Below are 10,921 nucleotides of genomic sequence, written 5' to 3'. Positions count from 1 at the left end.
TTCTCAAAAGCATCCAAGCTAAAGCAATCCATGGTAGAGTTGGAGAAGAAACTCAACAATCTCACATCTACTACCATGGCTTAAAATTAGGTTTCTAGATATGCTTCTCAGATTTTATTTTTAACACTTGCTTCAACTCATGATTTAATTCTTTTATTATTATCATAATCGTTGGTTCACTGATTCAACAATGAAGAGTACAATGGGTTATTACCCACAAAACTTAATAGAAGAAACTTAAAAGAAAATTACAAAATTGATCATTTGCTTTTGAGACAGGATTGAGGCTCCACCACTCCTTTAGTCCTTCCATAAGCACTACTACAACTTGAAATAACTTCCCCACTAGAATCAACGGGACGCAACTCTACAGTGTCCAATACTATTCCGGTGCAAGGAACAGCCTGACTGCAATTTAGATTCACGGCCACTTTGCTACTTGATGTTCCTTGAAATCCACTATAAGTTACGTTGCTTATTTGAACACCGCTGGTCTTCTATAAGAACACATAATAAATACATTCAGTAACAAATGATATGAGAATATAATAGTAGTAGCCAAAGATGAAGAGAGAGAGAGAGAGAGAAATTCTCACCTGTAGATTACAATGATAACCTTTATCGCAATAATACTGATCAATAATAACAGGGTTTCGTACATTTGTGAAATTCATATGTTCAAATGAGATATTTTTAGCGTAACCACTGCCACCCTGTTGAAAGTAAGTAGAGAAGAAGAGTGAAAATACTATCTTTGAGTGCAGTTTCATGCTCTTAGATTAGAGGTATTAGCGAAAACACAAATAAGTCTCACAAGGCATAAATTACTATAGCACGAAGATTAGAATCCTGTGCTAGAAGCACATTGAAAGAACCCATCTTAAATATATAACATAAACCTGCCATGTCTTGATCCTTGCACCATTGGTAGTCTTCTCAAAATTTGCAAACCTCACAGTAATATTCTCCACTTGTGCTTCTCCTGGCCCTGAAGGTCCCATGCCTAAGCTTCCAATGCTGATTTCGCATATCAAATAAAAATCAGAAGCTAAACAAAACCTTACTTCATCTAAATATATAGTGCAAATTAACTCACCTAATGCCGTGACCGAGACCACAATGAGCAGTGTCAACTAATACATTGGAGGTGGAGTTTCCAATGGAGATACAATCATCACCTATCAATTATTATCATGAGAAAAGCTTAAATTAAATTAACCTATAGTGTAGTAAGAAAGGCACACATATGTTAGTTTGTGTATATATGCTTACCAGTTTCAATGTCTGAGTTTTTGATGGTCACATATTGAGAATATTGAATGTGAATGCCATCAGTGTTAGGGCTGTCCCCAGGTGCCCTTATGGAGATGGTATTGATCTGGACATTGGAACAGCCCATGATGAAGATGTGAAACTGGGGACTATTTGTTAGCTTCATGTTATTTAGTGTGACTCCATTGCAGTGAGCAAACTCAAGTGCCTGCCAAGGGAAGTATATAAGAAACTTGTTTTCAAATTTTCTATTTTTCCTACTAATCTCTCTACCTCTCAGATATTCATACTTACCAGTGGCCGAGAAGAACTGCTACATCCCTGTTTAAAAAAGATATTGAAAGAAAACATTGTTAAGACTAATTAGGATGAAGCAACAAAAAAAATTTCATATGCAGTTGTGTGTGATGCATTACCAAGCTTTCAATTACACTTTTATATTCATCTATGCAGTCGTCGATTTTGTATTCTCTATCATGATTCATGATAGGTAGAGGATTATGTTCTCCTCATATCCCTCCACCATATGTTAGAAGAGGGTCGACCTCTAAATATTGATAAAGTACGTAATGAGTCATAGATTGGTAGAAATTGTTTCCCTCCCAACCTAAATATGTGGAAAAGAAGTGCGAAGAGAGCACAATCTGCTACCCGTTAGAATAAAGAATCCCAATTCAAGACATAATAGTGAGTATATATATACATACATGACTGTGTATGAAAGCCTTGTCAAATTAAATTTTAATATAATGTTTATTTGTATGAATGGAACCGATTCAAATGTTGATATGAATCTTAGCAAATCTCCTTCAACAACTAATTGGATTTGCTACGCGTCAAAGGCTAGCCAGCATGATAAAAAGAAATAATCAAATAATCGAGGTACCTGTTTTAGATAGTATTCACATACATCCTTCCACCAACTAGAACCTTGTCCATCAATCAGACCAGGACCACTGATGTTGAGTCCATTGATGCCATCAAAGCTGAGCCATCGATATGAGTCATTTTCATTCCATGCAGACTTGATTGGTGCTATAATGCTTCCCTCAATCTGTATTAGAAACAAATTGAAATCACATGAAAGTCATAAATTAAACACTAAAACGGGCAAGAATAATATTGTGACATAGAATCCTTTTGTTGTCAATTTTCATTCTCATTTTGTGATGATTTTTTATTTTCTGTGTATTTGGTATCCATTATATAACATATTTTTATTTAAATTTTTTTTTTTTAAAATCTCATAATCCATAATAGACTTTTAGGGCATTTTTGGTATTTGTTCTTATTCTCTATTTTACCTATTTAAAACAAATGAGTACAAGAACTCATTTTTTGGGCAGAAATGAAAAATAGTTTTGTAACTTTGTTCAAAATAAATATGAAATGAAAACAAGTTTGATATCTCAAAATGAAAATGAAACTTGAGAACGAATGGCTAAAGTTTAAGAGTGAAAAAAAGGATAAACAACAGGGTTTTTATAAAAAGAATGTATGTTTATTATTACACCCTCAATTTGCATTTGAATTTTAAGTGATTTATAAAAATAAAAATAAAAATTGAATGAGCTGTTGAACTAGAATCTATAATAGACAAAAAGTCTATTATGGATTTTCAGATTTTTCTATTCTTTTAAGCAGAATAAGATTTAAAATAGGTACCAAACTCATTAAAAAACTGAGAATCAGTACCAAAAAGACCCTTAAGTCTATTATAGATGTTAGGAAAAAAAAATTCCTTTCTTATAATTTTTGGAGTATCTTATATAAGCATCTGTACATATACTTGAAAAACAAGGATAAGAATGTCAATTACTCTAAGATATTAGAAAAATATATCCCTCCCAACTATTCCTCTGTTAAATTCCTTAACCACTTTCCATATCAGTTAAAAACTACTACAAAACTATTTATACTTATTTACTTCCCAAACTTAGGCCTTGGACAATACATTGCATAGAGTTCATATTTAAATTGTTGGCACATCGAATTATTATAAAAAAGAAAACCTCCAAACCTGCTTTTGTCCAGGTGCTTTCTTCGTGGTTCGTCAGGAGGAAAACACACCTTTATAACAACCCTTTCCTTCTTTTCCCTTGTTACACTTTTAACATTTTTACTTGACCCCTTTTTTCCTTTCTTTTTGTCCCACCTTTTCCTTGCCTGTCTGTCTTTTTTTAATAGGCTTGGTTGTCCAAGGCAGTTATGCATTCGGTAATTATTTTAGACAAAAATAATCAAATAAATTTTCATTATTGTTCAGAAAGAGATTTTAGTATTCATTTCTTGTAATGGAATAATATAAGAATAAAAATGGACACCAAAAAGAACCATAATTTTATGCAAATCAATTTTAAATAACCATGACTTCCAATTGTAAAAATAATTTTTGCTTTTAAAATAATCTCTATAGTCTTTTTTTTTTTTTTGGTAAACAAATAATCTCTATAGTCAACACACCTTTACATCAACATAATTAGCCTTGCAAGGGCCCTCGAAAGTCAAGGGATTCACCAAAAATGTTTTCTTCCCAGGAATAATCATGGAAGGAGAACCATTTTTAAAATTACATACGTCTTTCCATGCCCTGGAAAATGCCTGAAAAAAACATGCATGCATTAGAGTGACAAAAACCAAATGAATAAAATTTTTTGGAATTAAAATAGGAAAAATGATTTTGATAGATATATGTATATATACGTTGGCATCATTTGTTTTGCCATCACCAACAGCTCCATAGTCAACAACGTTAAAGCTCTGTTGAGCTGCAGTGACTATCACCAAATAATAAACCATGCAGGAAGTAACCAAAGTGGCCAGTTGATGACCCTGGAATAACAAAAACCAAGCTCATGATCAATAAGGACTTCATCCTAGAAGGCATGTTAGCCTAAGAAAATATTAGATGCTTCTCACCATGATAAAACCGCAGAAGGGAAGGATAGGCCAGTGCAATCTCTCGTACGTAACTCCTTAATTTACTTTGCATGTAGAGAACACAAGCTTATTTGGTCTTTGATGATAGAAGTAGACAAACATGCCTTTTTATACTTGAAATGCTTCGAAGCCCTCTTAGGTTAGCAAACTATACATAAAGAGTTTTCAAGTTAACCCTGTTTGATATTAAGCCTAACCAGAACGACTCTAAAATGTCTCTGATAGGAGTATTAATGGTTTCCTTATGAGGTTCCGTATTTATTACATTTGACCAGTTCAATCTCCAAAAGATATTAATCACAAGTCTATTCCCATTGCGATCTGATCCACATCTCGCCTCCTTTGATAGAAAAGTTCTATGATCTGTGGTTTTAGCTAAAAAGGAAAATTCCACGAGAGGTGAGTTCCACAGTTCCACCGAACTTGTGAGGAGGAAACAAACATAATCATATGTGTGTGATGTTGTCCCACATGCCATCCAATCATCATACAAATAACACAAGTCTTTAACTTGAGTAACACCCTTTCATAAATAACTAGTCGTCAGGGACGGTCTCTTAGTCCATGAAATGAAAGTACACAACTGGGAGTATAAAGTAATTAAGGGTCACACTCTGTACCACAATTAATGCTATGGATAGTATGTCCACACTAGGCTCGCACACTTGAAACAATAGATGTGGTCTGGACCCAATCCATCCAAAGTATAAGCCATCAGATTAGTGTCTTGAACCCTATCGTTGATCGCAGACAAAGAATCAACAATGCATTTGATGTTGTTCAGGTTCCCAGTAATGGTATGTAACACCTATGACTAAAGGTATAAGGGTATTTTAGACATTGCATATTAATATTCAAATAATTATGCTTGAATAGTGAACTAATATGAGATTAATATACTTATTAGAACTAATTTACAAAATTTAGTCATAAGTTGAGGTCTAACTAAATGGTTAATAATTACCTTGAATAAAGGAGGTCAAAGTTTTGGTATTGTTTTGACCCCACCCAAACCTAATTTGGAATCTAAGGAGAATCCATGTGCGGAGGTCAACTATTGCATAAATAGGGGAATATAAGACAAATCAAATATTTCATGTGTGGAAACAAATATTGGAATGCAAATATCTAGAAAACTAAGTATTCCATAAATATGGGAATTAAATTTGTGTAAAAGAAATGAAACAAATATCTAGAAAACTAAGTATAGAAGACAAGAAAATGTGGAAATAAAATTTATAGAAAAAAAAAAAAAAAAAAAAAGAAGCAAATATCTAGAAAACTATGTATAGGAAGACAAAAAAACATGGGAATTTATGAAGAAAAATATTTTGGAATATTGAAGAGAGAGAGAGAATAAAACAAATATTGAGGAATATTGTGAGAATTTATGAGAAAATAATATTGAGAAATATAGAGGGGAGAGAGAAGATTGATGGTAAATATATTGAACAAGGAGAATTGAGAACCCATATCTACTTAATAGATGAAACTTAAAGAAGATTACAAATTGATCATTAATGGCTTTTGACACAGGATTGAGGCTCGACCACTCCTCCTTTAGTCCATCCATAATCATTATTACATCTTGAAATAACTTGCTCGCTAGAAGTAGAAGCTGGATGCAACTCTACAGTGTCCATTACTACTTCGGTGCAAGCAACAGCCCCTGACTGCAATTTAGATTCACAGCCACTTTGCAACTTGATGTTCCTTGAAATCCACTAAAGGTTACATTGCTTACTTGAACACTGGTGCACTTCCACCAGAATACAAGATAAACACATTCCGTAACCTGAGTATATATATAATAATACTAGCCAGAGATGGAGAGAGATGAATTCTCACTTACAGTTTACAATCATAACCTTTTTCACAATATTACTGTGAAATTCATATGTTCGAATGAGATATTTTAAGCATAAACCACTCCTATCCTGTTAGAAAGAAAGTAGAGAAGAAGAGTGAAAATATGGTCTTTAGTGGTAGTTTAATTAGGGCTGCAACACTGCAACAGGGTTGGATTAGGTCGGGCTTTTGCAATCCCTAGCTCAGTTCTATATGTTTTAATCTGAGCTCATTCCCACCCTGGTCCTAATTCAGGGCCAATGATTATTATCTCTGGCCCTAAGCGCTACGGGTAGGTGTGTGGATAACCGAAATCCGTTTTCGAATTTGAATCCGTATCTGTTTAGGGGTATTCGAATCCGTCCGATTACTAGTAGGATGTGGATATGGTATACCCCTTTCTAACTGTTTATTATCCGTCCGATAAAATTATCCGATTTACTTGAGATGTGTGACTATTTTTCTAGATTCTCTACTAAAATAAATACCAAAATTACCAAATTCTTAAATTTCAAATGTAACCCTCAAAAATAAAATGGTAAAGATGTCAACAGAGTAGTCTAAAACTTGTATTCAATATGTATTTATACCCATTTAGAAGAATCTGCTTTAGAAAATAATTATCCGATTATCATCCGAATCCAATTGAATTCCGTCCGAATTGAAAATCGATAGGTTATTATCTGAATCCGTCCAAATATAATAGGATGTGGATATAGTATTACCACTATCCAATCCAAATCCGATCTGTTTACAATCCTACCTATAGGGACAAGCCAATCCCATTCTCGCCCTGATTGTCCTTGATTGGGCTGGGTTGGGACGGGTTGGCCGATCGTGCCCCTGACCCCTAGCCCTAGCCCTGATTGGCCCTAGCCCTAGCCCTGATTGGCCCTATCCCTAACTCTGATTGGCCTTATCCTTGGCCCTAAAATATAAAAAATAAATTCATAAAAAAATAAAATACATAAAAGTATCAAAGGTAAACTAAAAATAAAATACACTAAAGTATAAAATGATTCAAGGTCCTACAAAATGATAAAATAGTCAGTAAATTCATAATGTTCCTTTAAACATGATATAAATCCACACTTAACAATTCCATATTGAGCTCTAAATATCTCTCATTGCTTTTGGTGATGGAAATTGAAAACCTTACACAAAGTTTCAAATTTTGAATCAACAACAAATTAAAAGAAATCACTAAAAAGTGTTGGTATTACAATTAAATCGATAAAGAAAATTTTTTGCATCCTTACTATAGTCCTTACCTTCAAATGAAAAATAGGAAGCCATGCTATATCATACTTCAATTCAAACTTGTAATTGTGATGTCTGCATTGAAGTCTAAAGATATTAACAATGTAAAAGGTTAATTAATAAAATAATCAAATTTGTAATGCATAGTGTGTATAAGTAGCATAATTCAGTAAATTCATTACCTTGTATAATCTTCTTAAGGTCATCTAGTTTTTCTTCAATATTGCAAGATAGTGGTGTTTGCCGTAACTAATTTTAGACACACACCAAAGCTTCTATAATCCGGGGTGTTATTGAGTTGCAAAATTGGTCTAAAATCTAACATTCAGTGTTAAAAGTTGATTCTGATGCTACAGTTTACACAGGATTTGGCAAAATGTCTTGGGCCATTTTACTAAGAATGGGAAATCTTGAACTATTAACCTTCCACTAGTTCAAGATGTCAAAACTATCTTCATTACTGCCACCATCTATAATAGTCTCCAATAAATAATGATCCAACTTAGGTTCTACTTGTAAACTCACTTATTTTTTTCGTTTTCTAAAGAATCTTGTTTTAAATATCCATCGCAAAATCTTTTGGAAGATCACTAAATTTAGAAGTTAAAGCAACTTCAATTGCATTAGGAGATAATTCAAATGATTGGTAAAAGTTATAAAGTTGATTCATGACATTTTCAATTTCTCCAAACTTCATTTTTACATCACATTGAGAATACATTTCCAAGTAGCAAGCCTCCACAAATGCTAATTTGAATCGGGGATCAAGAACAACAGCAACAATCAAGAAGATGTTAACTTTGTCTGCACTAGCTATCCCAATTCTTCTTAAATTTTTCCATCAGTCCCAATGTCATATTATGACCAAGGTGCAACTTATCAGCGAAATTTTGCTGAATTTCGGTAGATGGCGAACCGAAATGGCGGCCGAAACTCGAGAATGCAAGATATCGCCAATATATCGGCGATATCTCGTTGTTTTATCACCAATTTGGCGAAATTTCAACAATATTGCTGGAAAATCGCTGATTTTCCGGCGAACCAGAGATACTCTTCCATTTGCAACCCTACAATTCTAAAAAAAACAAAAAGAATCCAACCGTCAAGCAGGAACAGAGACGAAGCAAGAGTGAAAACAAGAGTTTCAACTTTCAACACAACGGTATGCCTTGAGCCCTTGATATGGATTATTTTTCGCTCTTTCCATGTAGAGACCTTCTTTGCCTTCTTGTGTTGCTCTAAAATTCTGTCTAACATCCATGCTAGATTGAAACCCTAAATCACAGTGAAGTTTGAAGAGGGAAGAAAGGGAGGGTTGCATGTGTGGGATAAGCTTGAAGAGAGAAGGAATTGGGTTGCGTGTGATAAATGGGAGTTGGGTTGCGTGACTGACAGCTGACAAGATGGGGAATTAATGGAAACTTTTGAAAATTGAATTTTGAAAGTTGGTGGGTGCGTGAGATAATAGGAATTGGAATTTAAATATTTAATTATGGAAATTTGGGAAATGAATTTGAGGAGATCTCGGTGAGATTTGGCCGATTTGCTAGTTTCGGCAAGTTGCAAAACATGAAATCTTAGTGAGATTTCGTACATTGATTATGACATATAGGATCTTCACTTCTTAACCATTCTACAAAAAATGATTCAATTGCATAGTTTTTAAAAAATAAGAATTTGAAGTGATGTAAATTGATCTACATAATCTTGTAGTGGCACTGTAAAACACTTCAAAAAAATTCCATAACATTTTTGCCTTTTTCCAATCTTGTTTATTTGGGACAATATCCTTACAATTCATTATAAAACTCAAGTCATTATCTTCCAAGCACTCAATAGCTTATTGGAATTCTAAAATTGTTCTTAATATGAGATATGTATAAAATTCCAATGAGTAGTAACATTAAAACACAATTTTCTTACATTGAATTTTTTTTTTTTCACAACATAGCTTAAATTGTTGAGACTTTGCAGGTGAACTTCTTAAATATCTCACTATGGCACAAATTTTTGCTATTGAGTCCCCCACAAACTTGAAGATCACTTTTAATAATTAAATTCAAAATATGAACACAACATCTGACATGAAAATATTCACCATTCAAAAATAATCTTTTCCTTATTTTTTTTTTATTTTTATCGAAGTCCTCTTCAAATTTCAAATTGTCACATCATTGTTATATGCATTATCTACAGTAATAGTACACAATTTCTCCTAACCCCAATCCAACAAGCATGATTCAAGAACATTACTAATCATCTCACTGGTGTTTGGTGATGGAACAATAGAACAATGGAAAAATTAATAATCATTTCTTGTAATTTTCAATCCAAATCAATGTAATTTATTGTTAAGCACATAAAACTAAGGTTTTGGATTGAAAGTCCACATATGTGTAATAATGCAAATCCGATAACTATTTTTCTTGAATATATCATTCAATTTTTTGTTTTCTTCCAAGTATAGTGCAAAACAATCTTTTGTCACAGTGGTGTGTCATAAAAGTTAAACATAGGTTATAATGCGCTTAGGAATCTTCTAAAACATTTTTGTTCAACAAATGTAAAAAGTAGTTCATCCATAATGACCATAGTGACAAGCTCTTTTCTACAATTTCTTGGTCAAACTTCCAACTTAATAAAGTAGCAAAGTTTTTACCATCACTCTCCTCAACTGAAAAAAATAATAACTTTTATTTCTTATCCTTTTGGCTAGAATGATATTTGTAACATCTCTCTAAGTGTCTCATTAACGCACTAGTCCTACTTGAACTAACACATGAAAATTCTCCATGACAATAAGTTGCATTTGCATTTTGTAATTTTTGAACCACTAGAATGTAAAATTTTAATTAGTAAAATAATTCCAAACACTATTTGGTCCTACTATTTTACTACCAAAAGATAACTCACTTAAAGCAACATTTTCAAGTGTAGAACCACTTGGGTTATCTATTGTACTTGAGTTTGTATTTCCTTGCATTGTTGGTATTTGTAAATAAAATTTGACTCGCATAAGAACACATACTAAGAATACTACAAAAAAAAAAACTAAGAAATGTATTGAAACATTTGAACTTAGATAATTGTATTTATTATTATAGTTAGTTTAGACCTAAATTGAGCAATTCTTTCTATAGATGACTAAAGAGGCACACCATGAAAGAAGAAGAAGAAGAAGAAAAAAACAAAAAAAAAAAAATTAGATGCTAGATTCAGCTTCAAAGGTCTCCTAGTAAGTAATTACCTTTGGGAGAGGTGAACCTTGTTTAGCAGGTGGAGAAGATAAATGATTCCTAGATGCATGTGCAAGACTGTAAAAAAAGCAATATCACAATATGTCAGATACTGAGGTATGCATTCACTAACAATTGAGTTTGTAGCTAATAAAAAAACAATAACATGAGAGACATGGAGAACAAGATGAATAATAAAATGTTGTTTTATGCACATTAATACTAGGAAATATATAACACAAAGAGTTGCTCTACAAAAATAGCAATGCAGCCTTAAATAAGATAAAAAAAAAGGAAATATCTTCATTCTCTTGAATTTTGAAAACTTTTCTAGTGGTTATATAAATAATTGATCAATTCCATAG

At 32.8% G+C, this 10,921-nt stretch overlaps 1 protein-coding gene across 1 annotated transcript; it reads right to left on the bottom strand.

Moving 5' to 3' along the window:
• Positions 1-260: 260 nt before the first annotated feature.
• On the bottom strand, positions 261-5,855 carry LOC149012652 (polygalacturonase-like). The gene is made up of 10 exons (XM_089157644.1): positions 5,811-5,855; positions 3,976-4,104; positions 3,736-3,873; positions 2,159-2,326; positions 1,567-1,593; positions 1,273-1,480; positions 1,097-1,178; positions 900-1,017; positions 597-713; positions 261-494 (listed from the first exon to the last, which is right to left on the bottom strand). Exons 1-10 carry the CDS (start codon positions 5,853-5,855, stop codon positions 261-263), a joined length of 1,266 nt encoding a protein of 421 aa, XP_089013770.1.
• Positions 5,856-10,921: the final 5,066 nt, after the last annotated feature.

Source organism: Hakea prostrata, chromosome 6 (assembly GCF_041222555.1).
Source record: "Hakea prostrata isolate BN-2017 chromosome 6, UWA_Hpros_2, whole genome shotgun sequence".
Lineage (NCBI taxonomy): Eukaryota > Viridiplantae > Streptophyta > Magnoliopsida > Proteales > Proteaceae > Hakea > Hakea prostrata.
Note: the sequence above shows the minus strand (reverse complement) of the source record. Positions and strands in the feature narration are given on the sequence as shown.

Coding starts and splice junctions, on each gene's coding strand:
- LOC149012652 (XM_089157644.1), bottom strand. CDS start 5,855: ATGGACACTGTAGAGTTGCATCCAGCTTCTACTTCTAGCGAGCAA. Junction 2,327..3,735: donor CTAATTATGTTGATGTAAAG/GTGTGTTGACTA, acceptor TTTCTAATACAG/ATTGAGGGAAGCATTATAGC. Junction 1,018..1,096: donor GGTCTCGGTCACGGCATTAG/GTGAGTTAATTT, acceptor ATGCGAAATCAG/CATTGGAAGCTTAGGCATGG.